The 23,708-nt window shown below is 43.5% G+C and overlaps 2 protein-coding genes across 2 annotated transcripts; one reads left to right on the top strand and one right to left on the bottom strand.

The window, feature by feature from the left end:
• Positions 1-585: 585 nt before the first annotated feature.
• On the top strand, positions 586-8,408 carry SMU1 (SMU1 DNA replication regulator and spliceosomal factor). The gene is made up of 12 exons (XM_040090859.2): positions 586-725; positions 977-1,187; positions 1,295-1,447; positions 2,062-2,172; positions 2,531-2,659; positions 3,640-3,759; positions 4,140-4,256; positions 4,453-4,580; positions 5,306-5,432; positions 5,818-5,985; positions 6,265-6,417; positions 7,046-8,408. Exons 1-12 carry the CDS (start codon positions 700-702, stop codon positions 7,142-7,144), a joined length of 1,542 nt encoding a protein of 513 aa, XP_039946793.1. The 5' UTR covers positions 586-699; the 3' UTR covers positions 7,145-8,408.
• Positions 8,409-16,118: 7,710 nt separating this feature from the next.
• DNAJA1 (DnaJ heat shock protein family (Hsp40) member A1) lies at positions 16,119-23,581 on the bottom strand. Its single transcript, XM_040089712.2, has 8 exons — positions 23,269-23,581; positions 22,984-23,161; positions 21,830-21,934; positions 21,507-21,734; positions 20,012-20,126; positions 17,935-18,050; positions 17,265-17,365; positions 16,119-16,493 (listed from the first exon to the last, which is right to left on the bottom strand). The coding sequence occupies exons 1-8, from the start codon at positions 23,398-23,400 to the stop codon at positions 16,275-16,277; spliced, it is 1,194 nt and encodes a 397-aa protein (XP_039945646.1). The 5' UTR covers positions 23,401-23,581; the 3' UTR covers positions 16,119-16,274.
• Positions 23,582-23,708: the final 127 nt, after the last annotated feature.

The raw sequence follows: 23,708 nt of genomic DNA, 5'->3' as shown, positions 1-23,708 counted from the left end.
ATTCCCTGCTGTAGTTTGAGGCACTATGTCCTCTTGACCTGCCACTTGGTTGCTTGAAGAAGAGGCCAATCCCCACCTGGCTATACCCTCCTTTCAGGGAGCTGTAGACAGCGATAAGGTCATCCCTGAGCCTCCTTTTCTCCAGGCTAAGCCTCCCTCAGCCACTGCTCCAAGGGTTTGTGCTCACACCCTTCCGCAGCTCTATTGCTCTCTGGCATCTCAACGTCCTTCCTGCATTTGGAGGCCCAGAACTGGACACGGCACTCAAGGTGTGGCCTCACCAGCGCCGAGCACAGGGGCACAATCAGTGCCCTGGTCCTGCCCGTCACACTATTGCTGATACAGGCCAGGCCAGCACTGGCCTTTCTGGCCGGCCGGAGCGGTGCTGCGGCTCTGCAGGGAACGCCCGCGATCCGCCATCCGCCTTCCGCCGGCGGCCCCTGCGCCGCCCCCGCTCCGCCGCCGGGGGGCGCGCGAGCACCGCAGCCGCTGGGCGGAGCTCTCCCGGCCGGGTGGCGTCATCCACGCCGGCGCGGGGCGGGGCCAGGCGCGCGCGCTATTTATGCGGGACGGCGGGACGGGAAGAGGAAGTCGCGGTCGAAGTCGCGGCGGAAGGGCTGGCGGAAGGCCTGGCTGCGGCGGCGACACCACCACCACTACTACTGCTAGCGGCGGCTCCTGCACCAGCGGCGGCTCAAGATGTCGATCGAAATCGAGTCCTCTGAGTAAGTGTATCGGTGGCGCGGGGCGGCGGCGGCGGCGGAGGACCAGGCGTCCCCGGGGGAGCGGGGAGGGAGCGGTTTGGCGGCCCCGGCCCTGGCCCTGAGCCAGGCCCCAGCGGCGCAGGGGAAGGGAGGCGAGACCCGGCGGTCTCGGCGGCCCCGGGGCCGTGGCGGGGACCGAGGGCCGCGGGCGATGATCGCCGCGGCCCGTGTGTCTGGGGTCCGGCTGACCGTGCGCTGTGCCTCTTCCGCAGCGTGATCCGGCTCATCATGCAGTACCTGAAGGAAAACAGCCTCCACCGGGCGCTCGCCACCCTTCAGGAAGAGACCACCGTGTCTCTCAACACCGTGGACAGCATTGAGAGCTTCGTGGCGGACATCAACAGTGGGCACTGGGACACGGTGCTGCAGGCCATACAGTCTCTGAAGCTGCCCGACAAGACTCTTATTGATCTCTATGAGCAGGTGAGTAAGCGCGGGGTTCCTATGGACTCTTCTGGTCCGTCTGGAAGCCTCTGTGTGGAGTTTTCCGCTAACTCTTTGATGATGCTGACGTTTGTCTCTGGGTGCAGGTTGTGCTGGAGTTGATCGAGCTCCGAGAACTGGGTGCTGCCAGGTCTCTGCTGAGACAAACGGATCCTATGATCATGCTGAAACAAACTCAGCCAGAGCGCTACATCCACCTCGAAAACCTTCTGGCCAGATCTTACTTTGATCCTCGTGAGGTATGCTATGTCTTTCTGTAGAGACCTCTCTTGCGTGACCCTCAGCATCACTGCAAGCTGCTGATGCCCCACGGCTTTGGAATTTTTCTTGTCTTGGGGAGCAGGAATGTGCAGTTTGATGATTTTACACCTTTTTGTGTTTGGGAAAGTAGTGTGTGACGCTCCATCGTGAGGCAGCAGGGCAGTGGGTTTGAATTGTGCTGCGGTTGGGAGTTTGGGGATTTGGCCGTGTGTCCTGCCACAGGATCACATGTGCAGCTTGCTTTTTCAGTGTTATGTGGGCAGCAGAAGGAAATACAAGTTGTGTGAACAGAATCAGTGCTAGGTAGTAACAGTAAAAACAAGGCATTTTTTCTGACGGGTTACATCAGTCTGACAGTTTTTCTGAGAGCATGTTAGGTTAATAGTTAACTTAGTTAAGGGACTAATTTTAAAGATATTTTCCAACCCTGATGATACTTTGTTTTTAAGATTGGCACAAAAGAGAAGAGCTCATTTGGGGGCCGGACAGAAAATTTATATGGAGGGGGTTTCAGTTTCAGAACAACAGAGGTCTTTTTGGAGAAAAAAATGTTATTTGGAATAATAACTTCACAAAAATAACTTTTCCGTAGGCATACCCAGATGGGAGTAGCAAAGAGAAGCGGAGAGCTGCTATTGCACAAGCTTTGGCTGGAGAGGTCAGTGTGGTGCCTCCATCTCGTCTTATGGCGTTGTTGGGGCAGGTGAGTCTTGAAAAACATTTTAGTAGTTATGTTTTTTAAAACTAGTTATGGTATAGTTGAGTCTCCAACTGTATAAAAATAAAGCTTAAACGTGGTATAGTTTAAGAAAATCTTCCTATGTGGCAAGGATTTAGCAGTTTTAGAAGAAGTCATCACTTTAGCAGTGGATTTCTTCCAGTAGAATAAAATATACGACACAGTATGCACTTTGAGAATCCCATTCTGTAACACACGTTTTCTGCTGTGTTTTCAGCCCTTCCTGCTTCTCGGAGGGTATTCATTGGTACAGACAGTGTTTCACGTGTTGCAGATCTTTGTTAACTGGTAGCTAATGGTGTGGCTTTCATCTCCCGAAAAGGCATTGAAATGGCAGCAGCACCAGGGCCTGCTTCCTCCCGGCATGACAATTGACTTGTTCAGAGGCAAGGCAGCTGTGAAAGATGTCGAGGAAGAAAAGTTCCCCACGCAGCTGAGCAGGCATATTAAGGTAACGTTTGCTTTTGTGTGTTTCTGCCGCTTTTTTCCTTCCTGTGTTTTATGGTGGGAGATAAGGAGATATCCTCTGAATGCTTATTTTTTCCTTGTTGTAAGTAGTTCCCCATCTCCCCTGCCCCCACACCTGTGTTTTTTCATTCCTTTTCTCTGCTTTATCTTATCAGAAGGCTTTTCTTCATGGGAGTGTGAGATTAGGTCTTTTAACAAGATTGGGTGCTTATGTTTTTTGTGATTAAGATAACTGCATAGTGTCTTTGACCTCACAGTTCAGAATCAATCAGTTTACAGGAATTTGCATAGTCCCCTTCTTTATTTGTGCAGGGAAGTACTTGTGTCCTAAACTCTTTTTCAGAAGCTGTGAAGTTGCAGCTTGTAAAATCTATTTTTGTTCAGTAACAACTTGCCAAAAATGCTTTGTCAGAACTTGTTTTGTTTGTCATTGCTGATCCTGTGTTTTCATTTGGGCTACTGAAGTGGGGTTTTTTTGGTTTTTTTTTTGCCATTTGTATTTAAAAATTCAGAAATCAAAAAATTGGACATTAAAAAAACCCCACAAACATTCTCTGTAAAAATTACAGTGGGGAAACATCACTCCAAGTGGAGCAACTTCAGAAATTCATGAAGTTCTGAAGTCTGACTGTGATATATGTTAGGTATTAGAAAGGTGTTTGTTAATAGATAATTCACTGCAAAAACAGACATAGAAAGACAACCAGCTCAGCTCCTGCTGTAACTGTGGAGTATCTGTTGTAAGTTTCATGGACATTACCAGACCAAAAGGGGGGGGGGTGTTTTACCTTTTTTTAAAAATGCAACTCTGTGTGTATTGACAGATTTTTTTTGGTAGCTGAGCATTAAATTTGTGAATACATACCTCCAGCAGGTACTGTATTTTTATCATCATAATGACACTGCAGTTTTGTTTTAATGAGTTGGGTCTTTTATATTGCTTATATTCTTTTTTTTAAACAGTTTGGGCAGAAGTCACATGTGGAGTGTGCTCGATTTTCTCCAGATGGACAGTATCTGGTTACTGGCTCAGTTGATGGCTTCATTGAAGTATGGAACTTCACTACTGGAAAGATTAGGAAGGTAAGTTACTCCGTATTTCACACAGAATGACTTTGATTTTTCAGAGTGCCTGGGTTTATATTCTTTGTTTAATTTCTTAGGGACTGTGAACCTGAGAAGATTGTTTAGGTCATTCAAATGTCATGGAATATTCATGTGGGTGTAGTTGTTTGGTTTGTCATAGATTTCTCTTTGAGATAACTTCTTTACCTTCCCACACAGTTACTGCCTTTAAAATGGTGGCAGTGGTAGTACCCTGTATTACAAGGCAACAAAGTCTGATTTACAATGAGTTATAAAACATAACTGAAGTTTAAACTGTTAGTAGTTTTGCACTTTGCCTTAAAATAGATTTCATTGATTTCACTACTTTGACTGATGAATCTTCTGCTTCTGGGTAGGATCTGAAATATCAGGCACAAGATAACTTCATGATGATGGATGATGCAGTGCTGTGTATGTGCTTCAGCAGAGATACAGAAATGCTAGCAACTGGAGCACAAGATGGAAAGATCAAGGTACAAATCTTTTTATATGGTATGTTGGGAGCGGTGGTGACCAAAAAGATTAGTTTGCAATAGCAGTAATGTTTCCATTCTGTATAAACTCAAAGGAAGTTTGACATGGCTCAGAAACAGCTATGCATTGGCTCTGATTAAGCTCATGTGATCTCGTAACAAGGTAATCACTTATTTGTGCTTTTTTCTTTTTCAGGTGTGGAAAATCCAGAGTGGTCAATGTCTGAGAAGATTTGAAAGAGCTCACAGTAAAGGTGTTACATGCCTCAGTTTCTCTAAAGACAGCAGCCAAATTCTTAGTGCTTCTTTTGATCAGACAATCAGGTAAATAGACTGAGAATGTGGGAGAAAACAGATTTTTCTCATTAAGCAGTTTTAACTATAAAATAGTGTAATTTAGAAGGTACTTGTAGAGGTCTCCTAGTCCACTATGCTTCTCAAAGCACAGCCAGCCTTTTGGTTAGGACAGCCTGTTCAGGGCCTTGTCCAGCTGAGTCTTCAAAATCTCCAGAGTTCCAGATCCCACTGCTTCTCTTGGGGAAAATCCTGTATGGACATAGGGAAAGATATTTTGGGTTGGCTTGGTATGGTTGGAATTTTTTGGTGTCTTTTTGGTGGTGTGGGATTTTTTTAATTATCCCTTGCCTTTTGTACTTCAGCTGTACACCTTTTGACGGAGTCTAACTCTGATTATTCTGTAAAGACATGTTGGGTAGTGACATTAACCCAATAGTTAAAATTTTTTAGGTGTTAAAATTATTTCAGTGAATATATTCTCTTTTCCTACTCTATTCTCTTTTCTCCCCTTCATCATTGCAGGTGAGGATCTAAGGATCTTAGAAACAATAATAATTATACTCAGAAAAATACTCAAATACTGTTTAGACATAACAGGCAGAGGATCCTTACCAAACTCATTTTTCTGCACCTCTTAGTATCTGGAAAGTGTTGATTATTGTTTGTGTAATGCAGTAATTCTCGTCCTGCATCTACTTGAGTGGTTACTGAGTGGATTTTTTTTACTCATTTTCATCTATGTTGTCTGACAGGATTCATGGTTTAAAATCCGGGAAAACCCTAAAGGAATTCCGTGGTCATTCTTCCTTTGTCAATGAAGCTACTTTTACCCAGGATGGCCACTACATTATCAGTGCATCCTCCGATGGCACAGTGAAGGTAAGAAGGCTTTGTACCCTTTGTGAAGAACACCTTCAGACTCTTGCTATCTTACCACTCCTTTGCTACAATTGTTGCAGTCATTGAAGAAGGGCTCCGGGGTATCTTCAGTAATGAGTCTACTTGTGACTTTGCTGTAGATCTGTGTGAGAACTGATGGAATTTGTTACTCTGCTTACAGTCTCTTGCAGAGCCTCTCTCTACTGCATTTTTGAAATGGGGACATGAGTGCAGTGCTTACTGCCTGTTCTACTTTCTTCTAGACACAGAACTGACTGTGACACCCCTTTTCCTACAATGTGGGGATTCTCTTGTCCGAAATAATTCAGCATATCAGCTCTTTAATTTTTAAAACTAACTGGTTTTATTTTGTTTTTTATACTAGGTTTGGAATGTGAAGACAACAGAATGCTCCAACACCTTCAAGTCTCTTGGTAGCACTGCTGGGACAGACATTACTGTGAACAGTGTCATTCTGCTGCCTAAAAACCCAGAACACTTCGTTGTCTGCAACAGATCAAATACAGTTGTCATCATGAATATGCAAGGACAAGTATGTGATCTTACTGGTATCCTTTGAGGTCTCTCTGTCATTTCAAAAATGCAGAAAACCTCGTTAATAACCTAGCCCTAACCTAACAGGCTTAAACATGATTTCCCTGGTTTGCTTGCATGCCTCTGAACCCAAGTTTATAGAACCCAGAAAGCTCTTAAAGCTATGGAGAGATCTGTGTTCTGAACAGACCTTGTACTTAAATATTTTTGTCCTAAACATGGTGTTGGTATGGTGCTGTTTAACCCTGACGAATGTTTTTGGGGTGTGTCTTTACAGATTGTAAGAAGTTTTAGCTCTGGTAAGAGAGAAGGTGGTGACTTTGTTTGCTGTGCACTTTCACCTCGTGGTGAATGGATCTACTGTGTTGGTGAAGATTTTGTGCTGTACTGCTTCAGCACAGTGACGGGCAAACTGGAGAGAACTCTGACTGTAAGTTTTCAGCTCTGAGCTTTTCCAGGCTTTTAAACACAGGGATGATGTAAATGTTAATTATGAAGTCCATAAGGAAGAATCTCAGACAAAAGAACCTTTCCTCTCTAGCAGACATTATTGGTAACAAATGAATTTCAGGACATTTGGCCATAGAATGTTTTTGGGTTTTTTAGAACTGTGTAATTATCAAAGTTAGGGACTGAATTTGTTCAGATTTCCTTGAATGAGAGCATGTCTTGAATGTCTTGATGTGGGCTCCAGCTGGGGGAGAATCTGAAAAAGCTGTTAGATTTAAAGTTATAAGGTTTAAATTTGCTTTAGATTGAACTTAGACGAATACCAGCTTGAATGTCTAAATTTAACGGGGAACACTTAGATATTGTGGATTTTAGTGGATGTAAAACTTCACTGAACCTTCCCTTATCCAACAAAAAGTAACTGCTGTGTCACAAAAATTGTTGTGACTGGATCTGAATATTGGGGGTTATGTACCCCTGCTTTTGCTCTATGCACAAAGCATCTTACCCTCAGTCCAGCTTTCCTCCAGTTGTTTCTTGAAGAGAATATTTGTCTTGAATCTGCTAAAGGAATACTCTCCTAATGCGGCTTTCTGCTTACTCTCTAGGTCCACGAAAAAGATGTCATTGGTATTGCTCATCACCCCCACCAGAACCTGATTGCCACTTACAGTGAAGACGGCCTCCTCAAGCTCTGGAAGCCATAGATTGATTTTGCAGCAAGCTCTGAAGCATGCCTGTTAGTTGCAGGTTACTAGTGTTTTTGCTTTAACAAGGTCTAAATATGCAGAGTGTAATACTTGCTCAATTTTCAGTTCAGGTGTCCAGAGAATTACATTTGTACCTGCCTAGAGTGAATCGATGCATACATATAGCATCAGTTAATTTCATATACTTATTTTTAGTAGAGTAGTTGAAGCAACTTCGGTGAGAATGCTTTTTCTGCCTCCTGAAGTCTGTACTCTTCCTACAGTGTTTTTAAAAGTTCAGTGAACCAGCAGCTGTACACGCTTATGAGTGGTTGCTGACTTCCTAGGATATAGTAAAATGCGCTTTTTTTTTTTAGTGAAATATGTAATGAAAAGCTGTTTCTTCCCTACTGCTGAAACAGGAATAGTTTCCTGAAATGCAGATGAGGATACAGTATCATCAGCTTGAAGATGGGGTAGTTTCTAGGCCAGTAGGTTTTGCTGTGTTCAATTTTCATTATCATTTTTCCAGTTATATTGGGAAGTAGTATCACACAGCTGCCTCAGAATGAAACTATCCTTCCCCATCTGCCAGCACTTCGTACTATAGACTGTAAACATGCCTAATGTGGCACTGGGATACAGTTGATTGATTGGGGATTTTTTTTTTTTTTTTTTTTTTTTTTTTTTTTGTTTTTGTTTTTGTTTTTTTTGTTTGTTTGTTTGTTTGGGTTTTTTGTTTTACTTCACTTCCAAACTAAACAAAGCTATTACCAGGGTGGTCTTCCTGTAAGTGCTAAATGTTTTCAGACCAGCTAGAATTGAAACAGGCTCCAGGGGATCAATATTTTAAAACATGAAAAACTTGGTTTACATGGGCTGAGTTCCTAGTGCTGTGATAATGCTTTAAATAATTATTTTTAAGATTTTTTTCTTTTAATTTCATATGCCTGTGGACCTAGCTAAGGGTTATACTTAGGTCCCACAAGATGATAAAAGATACTTGCAGGCTCTTCAATTTGAAGCACATAATTTTTTTTGTTGAGAGATTCTGACTAATGTACACTGTTCTGAATGTACACCAGAATCTTCTAAAGTCTGACTGTCTTTTCCAAGATGCAGAAAAATTAGGTTTTTCCTGTAATGATGAATCAAATGCGTGTAGATTTGAATCTGCTACACTGTGTTCTGTTCTTATCTCTTGTAGAATGCTTTCCTACTGCAGCAGTCTTTCAGACAGTAATAACTTGTCTTCAACTTAATAAAGTAGTTCCACTTTAAATATTTTGTCTGTGTCTTCAGTGGTGTGGGGAAATGTAGAAAATGTTCAGCTGGAATTCTCACACAGCATTTTGCTATGAGTGTTGAGTTCAGCTCTCTGTTGAGCTATGATGTCTGAAATCCTGGGTTGTTTTTTACTTCCTTAGATATGCTAACAAGAGGGGGGTTTTAGATAGTAAATAGTGATTATTTTTCCTGCCTGAAAAAACAGAAGTCTCTGACAGCAATACTGTCAGTGATATCTGACAAGCTCTGTTAAGGTGGAAGAGCTTTACAAAATATTTTTAATAGTGCTTTTCTTATAGAAGAGATGCTGTCATCCCTTCAGCATCTTTGTGACCCTTTACTGGTCTCAGTACAACTGTGTCTCTTGTATGGAAAGACCCCAAAACCAGACAGTATTCCAGGTGTGTCCTTGCTCTTGCTGAGAAGCTGGGAAGAATTGCCTACTTCCACTGCTAGCAACCAGGACACCATTTGCCTTCTTTGCAAAACAATGGCTGCTGTTGAGCTCGGTGTCCACCAGGACCCCCGGGTTCCTTCTTGGCTGTTTCCCAGCTGTGTTCCCTCCCAGGATGTTCTGTTGCATTGGGGTGTTCCTCCCTGGGTCCAGGACTTTTCACTTCCCCTTGAATTTCAGGTGGTTCTTGTCAGCTCATTTCTCCAGCCTCTCTAGGTCCCTCTGGATGGCAACAAACCCCTGTGTTTTATCAGCTACTTCTCCCTCTTCAGTCCCATCTGCAAACTTGCTGAGGCCTGAGGCAGTGCTGACCCTGGGGCCCTGCCTCCCAACTGGACTTCGTTTCACTCATTGCCACCCTCTGGGCCTGCCATTCAGCCTGTTTTCAATCCACTTCACTTTTCATCCACCCCATACCTCAACACCTTCTCTGCATGGATCTTACGGAAGACAGTGCCTTAAGACGTCCAGGGACAAAATACCAACTTCTCTCTTGTCATGCACCAGGTCAGTCACTGCACTGTGAAATTTATTGGGTTGGTTAAGCATGACTTCCCTTTGGTGAATCCCTCCTGACAACTTCTGATGGTTTTCTTGTTCTTGATGTGTCTGCAAATGGTTTCTGTGTTTAGCTGCACCCATTACCTTCCAGGGGATTGAGGTGAGGTTGACAGATTATTTCCTTGGCTCCCCTTGCCTTGCCCTTCTTAAAGACAGATGTGACATTTACTTTCCTCCAGTTTTTAGGCACTTTACCCAGTTACCCAGATCAGTCAAAGATTGTCAAGAGGGGCCTTGCAATGACATCTGTTAACTCCCAGAGCACTTGTGGATGCATCCTCCTGGGGCCCATGGTTCTGTGTATGTTCAGTTTGCCTAAGTCTTCCCTGACCTCATCATCCTTATAGCAAGGGTACATCCTCCTTGCTCCAGACTTTCCCCTTGAACTCTGAAATTCTGAGAGCTCATGTTGTCACTAAGTAAGACTAAAGCAAAGAAGGTACTCAGCGCTTCAACCTTTCCATGGCATGCCATGGAAACAGATGCCCCATCTAATTCTGTAACAGCCCCACATTTTCCCTGCCCTTTCCTGCTTTTGTACTTAGACAGGCCATTGTTAACCAGTTAAGCTTTAGCTCCATTACTTCATTAAGCTTTAGCTCCATTACTTCATCCCTGGATGCCCACACATCACATCTGTGTTACTCCCAATATACCCAGCCTTGGTTACAGATGACTCCTTTTTGCATTCTAGTTTAGCCTTCTGCATCCCCACAGACCTCCTGGCCATTTTTACCTGACTTCCTGTTCACTGGGATGGACTGCTCTTGAGCCTGGGGGTGGTGGGCCTTGAATATTAACTAGCTTTCTTGGGCTCTTCATTCCAGAGCCTTATCCCTGGGAGTGCCTCTAAGCAGATCTTTGAAGAGACTAGTCTGCTTTTCTGAAGTCCAGAGTTGAGAACTGGCTTTTCATCGTGGTCCGTCCTCTCAGTATCCTGAACTTCACCATCTCATGATCACTGCAGCCAAGGCTGTCTTTGACCTTGACACTCCCAACAAGCTCTTTGGTTTTGAGTACAAGATCCAGCAGAGCACCTGTCCTTCTTGTTTCCCCTATGAATTGTGTCAGGAAGTTCTCATTGATGCACCATGAGCCCCCTGGATTGATTATCACAGAATTGTTAGAGTTGGAAGGAACTGCTGGAGATCATCTAATCAATCCCCATGCAAAGGCCAGGTCACTTTGGGTAGGTGGCTTTTGAGTATCTTCAGAAGGGATATATATCCCCTCTGGAGATAATATCTCCAGTGCTTTGCCACCCTTGAAAGAAGTTCTTCCTCATGTAGAGGTGACCTCAGCCACCCCTCACACAGCTTCCCCTCAAGGCCCTTCATCATCTTCATTGCTTTCATTTGGATGCTCTGGATTGGCTTAATATCTTTCTTACACTGTGGCACCCAAAACTGCAGAGAGGACTGGAGGTCAGAACACGAAAAATCCCCTCCCTTGCCCGGCTGGGTATGATGCCTGATGAAGTGCCTGATGCACCCCAAGACATAGTTAACCCTCCTGGCTGCCAGGGCACACCAGGCAATTCTCATCTGTAAAATGTCAGCTTGTTCATTTGTCCCTGGGTAGAGCTTGCTACATTCCAGTTCCATTCTCTCACATAAAGAGAAACTCCACCACCTTGCTTCTCTGACGTTTCTCTGTCCTTTCTGAAAAGTACATACCCTTCCATGACAATATTCCACCATGGGTGAGCTATCCCACCATGTCTCAGCATTGCAGTGAGATCATGGCCCTGTGAATGCACATGTATTTCTAGTTCTTTTTTATTTCCTGTGCTGCATCTGTTTGTATACAGACACTTAGGGGATAATTAAAGAATGGGGTTTCCTAGAAGGGATGTGAGAGGATTCACCATACCCTTAAGGACCCACAATGTATTTTGTGCCTTGATCCTCCACTCCAGGGGCAGCCAAGGAACATCTGTCTCTGCACTAGTTGTTATGACCTGCTCCCCCGGAGGAAACAATGGCACAATCATTGCCATTTGGACCCTGCCTCCCCAGTTCTTCAGTTTTAAAGCCCATCTCACCAAACTGGCCAGACTGATGCCAATGATTTTCATGCCTGTTTTAGCCAGGGGGATCACATTCCCCTGTCACAGGCAAAAATCATAAAACCACAACCCACTGTTATAAAAGCCAAAACCTTCTTGATTGTCTTGGATTATGTAACCTAAAAATATGTGTATTCTATTTCATCTGTTGAAAGCTGGTTTTTGGGAGATGTTTTATCCTTCTTACTCCAGGGGGGAGGGGGGGCAGAGGCCTACTGATAATGGCCCAGCCATTAAAACCAGGTGGGGCAGTGTTTCTTATCTCTTTCATCACACCTCCAGGGGGACATCTTCTGATAATGGGCCATTAGGGCCCACCAATGACATGACACATTCCATCATCCCATTGTGAGATGCTCCACAGTGGTGGAGGAGCTAACTGTTCCCAGCTAGATAGAAACTGGGACTGAGGGACACAGGGTATCCGGTTTTTCCACTGGATTCCTGGAGGGAGACTGGACCCATCTCGTCACCACTGGACTTTCTACAAGACCATCTCTTCTCCACAGAACCACATCTGTTACTCCAGGAGGACTTACTTGGACTGCTTCCAACACCCTGACCACCAAGGTGCCAGGTCATATCCCTGACAGAGTCAGGGTTTTTTCCAGAATCTTTGTTTGCTTCCTTGCTTGTTTTTTTGTACTGCTACATTTGTAATTTCCTTTTTTAAAAAAATATTCCTAGTAAAGAACTATTACTCCTATTCCCATATCTTTGCCTGAAAGCCCCTAATTGCAAAATTATCATAATTTGGAGGGAAGGGGGTTTACAGTCTCCATTCCAAGGGAGGCTCCAGCTTTCCCTGGCAGACAACTGTCTTTTAAAACCAAGACATTGATGGCACCAGCCATGAAGCCAGACACTGATCTGCACAATGTGTCTGCCTCTGGCTGTCCTCATTTCTCTAACAGGGAGGACAGATGAGATGACTTGGGCATGGGGATGACTTGGGATGGTTTTCAGCTGCTTTGCCAGGACTCTGTAGTCTTCCTTGATCCTATTTTTTGGCTTGTGTTATCATCTGTACCCAAATGAAAAAGGGGGTGATGGTCTACAACAGGCTAAGTTACCCTCTTGTCAACACCACGGATCCCAGCTCCTGGAGGGCAGGATGCCCCTTGTGACTGTCAGGCTATTAAATGGACAGCTCCGTGCCCATTACAACCACTTGATGTTTCTTTTGACAGTAATCACAATGCACTGCGGGTGAGGTTCTTTGTTGGCTTTGCTCATGAGTATCTAAAGACTTTAAAGCATCAGATTGCATTTTTGGTCTGCAAATTGGAGGGTGGAGATTGAATTGGAGCCCTGCTTTTGGGGGTGACCAGGGTGCAAGGTGCCTCAGGCTCAGTGGTATCCATTGTAGGTATGTGGTTCTGGAACCAATTACCTACCTCTGCTTCAGCCACTCTAATACTGCGCAGCCAACTGACCGTCTCTTGTCATTCAGCCACCTGTCACAGCTGGTCATCCACTTGTGCACACTTTGTGCAGATACCAGCCTTTTCTTCAGAAGTATCTGGGCATCCATTGAAACGTACCACCTGTACTGACACCGCGTTCCTCACCAGTTTTGTCTGTGTGGAAGCATCAGGCTTCTCAGGGGCTGTCTCAGTAGACACACTGGCTTTGGCTCTGGCATGTCGACCATTATGGCAGAGACCTAAAGCACTTAGCACTTATCAGAGATGTGGATCTACTTTTACAGCACTTAACAGGGCAGTCGACATCCCATTCTTTGGGCACTGTAACAGTGCTCATTTTATCCCCTAAGAAAATAATAAGCTTGGCATTTCTTTATGTGTGGTTTGCAAAAAGAGTGGCTTAAATAAAACCTCATTTTTTTAAAGCGTGCTTTCCTAATGCTTTGAGTAGGAATCAGTCATGAACATGTATGTCTTCCCAGGTGAAGCTGCTAATGAAAAATCATAGGACAAGTTGCTTGCTTGCTTGATCTTGCACCACACTGCAATTTCAGAGCAGATTTGGGATGACTGAGTTTGAGTTTACACCCCTGGGCTGAGCCGACCTCTTCCACTGCTGCTGGGTAAGGTATTAAAAACTATGGGAAGGAGAGGACCTGTAGTCTAAGGGCTCTGAAAGCAGAAGCAAAAATGATAGTAGACTTAAATGAGCCTGCAGTGGGTGTTCTGTATTACAGCCAAGTTGTGCAATAGTGGAGCTGTTAGTTTTATGGAGAAAAAAATGAAGTCCTAGATGTCTGGTGCACAGTGAAAAGAATAATTGTAATAGACTAAAATATAAGCTCGATCTTATGAATTAGGTGGCACTGAAACACTGGAAGTAATTACAAACTCAGATTACAATATGTCATGTTACTGTATTGATAGTTACAGAAACAGCTATTTTGTGCTACTGTACCCTCCATTTCTACAGCTGTCCATTCTGTTCATTTCCCCAAATTAGAAATTGTATCCCAAATAAAGTAAAAAGTTAGGAAAAAAGTAATTTTTCAGCAGCAGAGAACATATCTAGCTGTTTGCTCTGTGTGCTACCCAGAACAACATGGGAGAACAAAGTCCTACTAGCTCTTGCCATCCAGTGCTTTTTGCCAAAAGCTTATTGCACTGCTGCCAGTATTTGCTTGGGGTGCAGATTTTGTATCAGTAACTAGCCAATGTCAAAACAGAATACTAACCTGGTGATGTTCCTGTTGCCCTTCTTGCACTAGCAGAGCATCCTTCTGTGGACTACTCTGCTAAGGCTTCTAGAGGAAGCTCCTGGTCAGACACCCTCCTCCTGGAATCAACTTACTCCATCTGCTGGGGGTCATCAGTTATGAAGCAGAATTGTCCATGGCCTCCAGAGTAAGTCAAGACTATGACTTCAACTATGCCAATACACTATGGGTGCGGTGAAAGGGAAACTACTACTCCTGAGAAAGTAAGCCTATGGATTTTTTTTTTTTTTAAATACACAGGCATCTGAAGCAAAATCACGTTCCACTGTCATGCTCAAGGCTGTGAATGGAATGTTGTTTGTCCTTGCTGTTTTGATCTAGTGGTTAAGGAAAAAAATAAAGGGGCTTATTGAGCAGAAAAAAAGTAGCTTATTTTGCTGCGATTTAAGTCTCAAGCCATCTGTGCAGGAGTTAGCCCTAGCCCGAGGAAGATTACTTTCTGTTCTCCTCTCAGCTTGGAGAAACCATCCTACTAGTAGAGCACAGGCACCTGCAGGTCACATTTTTTAGCTCACTGAGGAGCTCACTCAAGCAGAATTTGGAAAAACACTTGGCCTACAGAATTTTATTTCTGTTGAGAAAGAAAACAAAAAAGTAGGTGAAACATGCAGGTGAAAGATCACAGTTCTATAGGTTTCTGAAAGGGACTACATTTGAGGTACAAAATCCATGGTAGAGCAGCTGTCTTTATACAATGAAACTTGTAATGCTTAGGCAAGCTAGAGATGCGTTTTTTTTTCCTAAGAGCTTCCAGATATTCAAGTTGCAACACATATATTGCCACACAACAGCTACTTAGACGAATATGCCTCATGGTACTTTTTCTTCAAAGCAGTATGAAAAGCGTAAGCTCTATCTCAAGCCAGATGGTTGAGCAAGACTAAACTATAACACTAGAGGTTAAACCTGGACCTGTCTTCTCAGCACATTTTCTGAAAAAAGGTTTTTAAGATTCTTCTATGAATAGCTGTCTAAAAAGAAGGGGGTGGTGTTTCTATACCAACATCTGGTCTAAGAAAAGAGGCAATGAACAATTTTGTAATTATATTGGAAACACTTCATCTACAATAATTAGAACATTCATACAGAAATTTAAGAGTCAGCTGGAAATAATGAACACAATACATTAATTTCAGAACATCCTAGATTCATTGGTTGGTTGTATTCACCAGCCTTCTCACCTCTGCAGGATCACACGTACCCACTAAGAGGACTGGTACTGCTTTCTTTAACACACTGAGGGGTATCTGATTTCAGTAATCAAGGTGGAAATCAAGCTTCCCCTTGCAGCAGTCTGATGCTCCAAGCCACCTGTATGCTGAGAAAGCCCAGACGATTTTACTAATGTGCAGCAGCCAAGGCAGCTCCAAGCAACCCGTGGCTCCACAGGCAGTGAGACCCAGGACAGCGGCCAAATGGGATTCACCAAAGAAAGAAAGCAAGCTCCACATGTAGCTCTGGGGTCTGAACCAGTGCTGGCACAAGAAAGGACTATCTGACCTCATGCGGATAGCATGGAGAGCGTGGGGAGTCATGTGACTTTAACGGGCCTGTGAAGATGGACCACATCTGTGTCAGCCTCATCTACCATGTGGGCACTTTAGAGCCAGTCCCTATTTAACAAACACCAGTACAAGCCCAAACATTATTACCCTAACTGGTACAAAACTTAACTACATCTTACCATGGATTGTAAGTATTTGTGCATACTTTATTCACAGAGTGTAAGATCTAGAAGTCCTAAAAAGCACACCACAGAATCTTAAGTTTAAGCCTGGGTAATTGTGCACATACAGGAATTACAAGGTTTGGAATAAAAGACAAGCAGGTAAGGGAGTTTTCTGGACCAAGAGGCAGGGGTGAAGTGCAGTCAACTTCATTTCAGCTTGCATCCTGGAGCTTTATACAAATTGAAAAGTCAGTTTAATTACTTAGTTTATTTCTTTATGCTTTTAGAAATAACTATGGCTGGATAGAACAACAAAGAGCAGGAGGTGAGGGCAAACTGCTTGTAGTCCTTCACTCATCCACTACTGCATACAAAACAAGCATGACAAGTTATTCACTGGCCCATTTATGATGTCTGGCACTGAACACCACCTCTAGGCTGATGCTCATCATCTTCATACACTTCTCCATTATAGTGGTGTTTTCGCTTCTGAGATGGATCAAAGTCCACTAATTCCACCTGTTCCATTTCCTCAGTTTCTTCTATCTCCTGCCTTGTAGGTAGCAGTTTTTCAAGTAAAGACAGCTTATCCGAGGACAGGAAGCCACTCTCTGGGAAGATAACCTGAAATCATCAAGAACTAAGATTACTCAAGTCTATCTGAACTGTTTATTTCCTAAATCAAATCGACCTACAGGTGAAATATCTGCCATAGTCAGCTTTGTTGTTGTAGATGACTTAAATTCAGAGCTTAAAAAAATTGCCAGCATCACTAAGCTGTTTTTTAATGTCTGTACGAAGTTAGCTTCTAATTCTGGCAACTCAATCAACACCTTTCTTCTGCCTCAGGCTGCCCTCTGGAATTACCCACAAAAACATTATATATGTAATATAATAGCACATACAACTATGTATTTATAACAGCATATACAGCTACATATTTAAATATATATAAAAACAAAATGTCAGCATTAGAGATATGGTTAAATATATTCTAAGCTGTAGCAGACAGGGCATGATGCTATAGCTTCCAGCCCTAGCTTCTCCCCCGAGAAGAAAATCAGTGTTTTCCAACCTACTCCTCTGCTCCAGTGCAGAAGTTGCTCATGCATCCTTCCTACAGGACAATAAAGAATATGTCACGCAAATGGAAATTCACAAGGCTGCTGAAGAAACTCCTCTGGCACCTGATGTACTTTGAGCACATAGTGTTCTTGCAGTTTTCTCTTTGTTCTGAACTGTAATTCTGACAGCTTCCCACCATTGTAAAGAACAAATACCAAAACAGGATATCTGATTATTGGTATCGCTTCTTGACTCAGGCAGTGCTTATTGGTTAAATTCTGGATGGAAGTTCAGTCCTGAAATGCCATGGAAATTAGATGATTCACATACCCTGAATTCTATGATCAGACGTCCTTTTTCATGTGGCCTGCGATAAATTGGCATACCTTCATTCAACACACACTTAATAGCCGCATGCTCAACAACCTGGCCTAAAAAAACAACAACAAAAAAATTACCAAAAAAGGAAGGGATCCATGCAGGCAACAGAAGCAGCTTTAGTTAACTAGTTAATTACCTTCAATATTTATGTAGCTTTCTACATTGTGGTTAGGCAGCAACACCAACATGTAGTACTGCCTGGTAACATCTGAGTAGGAAAGCAGACTGATGTCTACATTACATTCCTGCAACCCTGTTATGCTTCCCAAAGGAAGCATACTTACAAATTTATTAAGTGCTCCATCGCTTCCAAGAAAAAAAAAATTGCTTGAAAAAGTGGTTTTCAGAGACCAACAGGTTTCAATTCTCATGAGATATCCTCAGGATGCAAGTATGTCCATGAGATAAGGTCTGTTACTGTGTCATACAAAGAGAAAGTTACTGCTTACTGCTATGCATAATCCTTTTTTAAGATTGTACTGCAAAGACGAGGGCAAAGAATTTGATACCAGCACACATCCCTTTTACATCAAGATGGGGTAGCTTCTGTCCCTTTAAGATTTCCAGCTTGCATTCAGTGTATGCTAGAACTTCCAACAGAAAGCAAACCATCTCTTACCAGGATGGGAGGTAATAATAATAGTTCTGTTATCCAGCGTCGTGATAGGTTTTTGAAAGCCACAGAGTGCTTCAACCAGTTGAATATCCATAAACAGAAACAGATCTTCATCTCGTCTAAGGCAGAACCAATCAGTAACAGTCACAGTGAGAGAGAAACAGTAAAGGATCATACCCAACTTCAATATTTAACTTGGAAATTACAATAAGCTGTAATTATAACAGAAGCCCAGGCAATTAAACAAAGAATACCAAATATTAATTTAGCTCCTCAATTACTAGAATGATACCCACTCTGAGAGCCACTATGATCATGTCAAGCTATCTAAAGTGTTAGAAATGTTTATTGACAATACATAAATACAAGGCCCACTTGCCTCTCTAGTCTCACTTCACTGCTCCTTCCCTATTAAAAAAAAAAAAAAGCTAAAACAAAACAAAACAACAACAAAACAACAACAAAACAACCTCTCAGCCTCATAAATACTGAAACTGGAACAATTAATTATTTTCTTTGCATAGATAAATACCTTCTTAATTGCATGAGCTTGCACTACGGTAATTTGTTACACTCTGAAGGTTTATTACCAGGGAAGTTTGAACAGGTGATGGCACTCTGGGTAATGATACAAGTACCTTTTAGAAAGTACCAAGAAGTAGCTGGAATAGATAGTGTTAATTACTTTAATTGTGTTCTGACTTCAGTATGGCAATGCTAGTGATTGTCTACATATTCAAAGGCTACAAAATCCCTCATCTTATTCAAAGAATGTAGAGCACTCACCCTGTTTTTAAAAAGTCTCTGGTAGGAGACTTGAACAAAAAGCTAGTTTTAGACTCTGACAGGACAGGAGGAACATGCCACTTGTGCGAGAGCATGACCTCAGCATAACCCCACAAGACCAGTAATATCAAGGGTTATCAAAGGACACTAGAACCAAAGGCAGTGGGCAGAAGGATAGACAAAAATAATCTAACAGAACTGTGACTTCGAGTCCTAGGAAACAAACCATGAGAACAGTTTGGCATATCTGAATCAGTGTCTGGTTTCACTGGAAGTTAAGAAAAATCAGCTGAGTAAGCTCATCCAAATCAAACAGAAGTGATTCTTAACCTGTGAGCTCAGTGTTCCTTGGCACAGAATTCTGGCACCAGCTTCAAGAGCTCAACACCATACATGATAGTCGGGCAGACCAGCTGCAGGTTTCCCAAGAACCTTTGGCTCACCATTCCTATTTACAAGCACAAGGTCAGTGGCTTGTGTAGAAATGGGCTTTCTCTAAACCCAGCGATTTGCTCCTAACTGCTCTGAACAGCAGCAGCGAGACAACAAATGCAATGCACTTGTGCGAGATCGGTGGTGGTTTTAACTGGACCAAAATATACCGGACAGACTAACTCCACAAACAGTAACATGAAGGAGGGAGGCATGCAACACTGAGCAGCATTGCCTGGGAACACAGAAGAGTTGAGACGTGGTCAGTGCTACTTGAGTCACCTTTGCTTTCACAATAAAAATCAGACAGGACCTATTATCCTGCCCATAGCACTTGGGCAGAAAATGAAGTGTGGGAAAACGTTTGATCACAAGGGTGCATGCTATACTTGGTAAGTTTGTCCTAAGTAAGCTACACAAACACATGTGCACACACTCAAAGTTTTCTGTGCCTTGAGGAAAAGTGGACAACAGCTGACTACACTAAATGTCAGTTTTCTGAGCTAAGCAACTGAGACCAAGGAAACAGTCACAAATATTCAAAACTACAAAAAAATTTCAACAGATTCTTAAAATGAAAGGTTTATAAACTCTCAACTGTAACTGCTTTAGTTTGCCTTCTATCCCCTTCTGCAGCCGAAGCTCACAGGAGATTGCCTCATGCTATTAGAACAAAAGTGGCCTGACTAGCAGAATTCCCCCACCTCAGCACTCCTCTGACCACCCAGACAAACTCACAGCTGACTGACAGTCACGTGATCCTATCTCCTGACACTCCAATAGTACAAGATGAGTGATAATCACGGAAGCATGTGGAAAAACGTCACAGGAGATAACATAAGAGAATTTCAAGCATTTTTACCTTGTAAATACAGAGTGGTCTTTCTGATCCAAGACAATAATAATGTCCCCTGGCTCCAGACCTGGCTCTTGGTCCCCTTCACCATGGAATGTTATTTTCTGACCATCCTTCATTCCTATTGCAGAAAACAAATAAACATTTTTCTTATTTTAAAGATAAAAGCACCACCGAACACTTCTATAGGCATGAACTAGTATCAAAATATCTCTGGATCTTTAAGCAAGAACATCAGGATCTTCCCTTGAAGCACTCATTTCTATTATTTTTTTTAAATTTAATCACTTGTTCAACAGATCTTAATGGTGCTAACTTGAATTCAGTGTTATGTCTCAAGACCATCAATTTTAACTGTACTGCCAAAAGAACCATCAAGATAAAGTCCTGAAGAGAAATATCATCAAAACAGTTTTCATTATATACACAAATACAAAAAGAAGTCAGAAACACTGTGTACAAACTGCATTTCAAGAGCAATTGACCAGTCAGCTTCTTCAGTTTTATAAATACACGGCACATGTCCTTATGAAACATCATCTTGGTGCCTGCCAAGTTCAAGAAGCATTCCCTACGGACGGAAAACCTCATGTAAGAAACTTGTTTCACCCACACAAGAAGTCTTTCTAACAAAAATACTAGCTCTCTTATGCTGTATCAGTTACTTTTCCTTTCTTTCTAGGAAAACACTCTTCTCATGAGACTTCCCCTGTTCAAATTATCAGTAATATATCCCTTCTAGTTCTCATATTTACTATTACTGTAGGATTTCCCCTACAAATTCAGGCAAAGCATAGGCTCTGCTTACACATATAACAGTTGCCGATCATAATCATGAGCAAGACTGTAAAAGTCAGGTACTTGCAAGCTTATTCTGTCTTACAGGCTGCACTACTTGAGAGACTTCTCCCACCAGCTTTTGGGCAGCCCCCTGAACAGAGATGCATTTGTCACTCAATACCATTACATTCACCCATCCTGCTGTGCGTTTGTGTATTGAGTTGCATTTTGCCGGGCAAGGAAGTAGTACCTGGGACGAGCAGCACTGTCAGGGTTGTGTAGCCAACAGAGCTCTAAGCATAAGAGTCTTAGCACTGTCTTTGCACCCTGTCACTGTATCAGACCTGGTTCCCCTTCACACTGAAACACAGAAGAAGTGGTCGGAGTCTGCAGGGTTTTGCTGCAGGCGGTGAAAACTGATTAGTCTACCTGATCACAAACTGGGCTTGAACATGAAAAATAGTTCACTGCTTACAATAATGCACGTTTCAGAATTCATCCTTAGTTATATACCAGGCTTTAGAAGTGAACATAAGAGTCAATCTCCCCTAGAAACAAGGCTACTTTTTGCAAGGCAGTTAACAAGCAATATTGCTGTGTATGCATTCAGCACTGTTACTCATTGAATCAAGCCCAAGTATTTGCTAAACCTTCTGCTTTAAGGCTGCAAAGTCAGTCAGTACATCCAAGTTCAATATTTCACCTTAGTAAGACACCTCACCTTTGTCAATGTGAACTTCTAGGATCTTCTTTTCTCTAACAATTTTTCTGCCATTGCAGCTCTTACATCGGTCCTTGGGGCTGATACGCTCCCCATACCCCTGACACTCCATACACACAGACTGGATCTGCTGCACCATTCCTGGCCCGATCTGGTGAATTCTGATCTGCATGCCTGTTCCCCTGCAATTAGGGCAGCATTCTACTGCACCTTTCTTACCACCACGACCTGACAACAAAAATTGGAAAGAAGTGGTTATGTGCTACCAGAAAACAACAACAGAAGTTTTAGAAACATCTGTTTAGTTTTAGTTTCAACATTACCTTCACATTTGTCACATATGACATTTTTCTGCAGTGCAAGTTTCCTCATTGCACCATTGTACATATCTTCTAAACTTACTGACAACTGATGGACCACATTTTTACCTGTAAAAGAATTCAGATATTTACTTCAATTTAGAAGCTTGGTCTGCACATCTCCCTGCCAAGCCATGATGAACCAAGTCTCTGGGCTTTTATATCTTGTCTCAACAGAGCTTCGTCTTGTTTCGCTTGTACTGGTCAAAACTACTTGTACTTCCCAGCTGCTGTCCCATTAGGTAACAGTTGTTTTGACTTTGACTCAGTTAAACTCAGAAGAGACCTTCTGGAAAAGTAAGAACGGTAAGACCAACAGAACATATAGACCCTCACAAGTTTAACTTTTGTAATGCAAGACTCTTGTTTTAACAAAGTCACGGAACAGATCCCCTACAAACAGGTGAGAGACTCTGTTTGGAACTGCCACCTCAGCACTTTCTTCCTCTCAATATGTGACCTTTTGGAACCAGAAATGAGCAATTACATTTTTATGCTCGGTTCCTCCTTAGCACTTCAACTGCTATAAGCTTCGTTTTGTAAGGGATGCTGAGCTCTAGGTTGTTACAAGTACTTTAACATGATACTCTTCAACACTTTGATGCAAAACATTTTTTCTTCCCTTTTTCACCGGAGCCGCATTAAGAGGTGATGGGGTCAGCACTGCTCTTAACAAGTTTAAAGTTTTCCCCGGCATGATTAAACTGGAACTTAACTTCTGGGTAGTATTCTATTGCAGCTTCAACTTAACTACACTCCACAGCGCAGGAACACAGAAAAGCTTCACAGACTGGATCTTGGTCTCTTGTTTAGATAGTTGCTTTTAGATGCTACACGTACGGCAGCTTAGTTAACAAACCATTTTAAGCTACTTTACCCTTCCCTTTCCTATTCTATCTATTAGCAGCCGAGCTTACATTCAGCGAAAGGTTCTTCAAACCCATCTGGTTTGTGATTAACAGGAGACAATGCCCAGGAGACCAAACTACCACCATACCAACCAAACGACACTATTCTCCAATTTTTAGATTAAGGCTTAACTTCAGTTTAACTCTATTTAAATTCCTACACCTACGGCATTTTCCTCAGAGAATCTGACACCCCCCCCGACACGTTACCTCGCCTCTCCCTCTGCATCCTCCCTCCGCCGCCGAAGAACATATCGAATATGTCCATGGGTGACCCGAAGCCGCCGCCGGAGCCACCCTCCTTGATAGCTTGCTCCCCTCCTTTGTCGTACAGGTCCCTCTTCTTCGGGTCCGACAGCACTTCGTAAGCTTGGGAGATCTGCTTGAACTGCAAGAAGGACAGTCACCAGCACTCAGGCACCTGCGGCACCCCTAGCGGGACCCCCGCCCGGCCCCTTTCCGCCCGGCCCCACCGCCCCGGCCCATCCCGCCGACCTTCTCCCCTTCATTGGGGTTCTTGTCCGGGTGGTACTTGAGCGCGAGCTTGCGGTAGGCCTTCTTCAGCTCCTCGGCGGACGCGTTGGGCTTCACGCCCAGCACGTCGTAGTAGGTGGTCTCTTTCACCATGGCGGTGGCGGTGGCGGCGGCGGCAGTGGCAGGAGGCCCCCGGGGCGGCGGGCGCAGATCCCACTCCCTGCTGTTCCGATCCCGACTCTTCTGGAAAGTTCGAGCCGGTCCTGCAGCCCCGCCGCTCTACAGCCGGTCCCACCCCGGAAGTCCTGCCCCGCCGCAGGCCGGGCCCGGGCGAGCGGCCCGCCAATGGTTGTTCGGGAGGGGAGGGGACTTGGCCAATCAGCGTCCGCCTCCGCGGCCCGCAATGAGCGCGGGCCGGGCCCCGCCCCGCTTCGCGCGGGCGGGCGGTAGCTCCCGCCCTG

The sequence above is a fragment of the Hirundo rustica genome, chromosome Z (genome assembly GCF_015227805.2).
Source record: "Hirundo rustica isolate bHirRus1 chromosome Z, bHirRus1.pri.v3, whole genome shotgun sequence".
NCBI lineage: Eukaryota > Metazoa > Chordata > Aves > Passeriformes > Hirundinidae > Hirundo > Hirundo rustica.
This window is presented reverse-complemented; position numbering and strand designations above follow the sequence as displayed.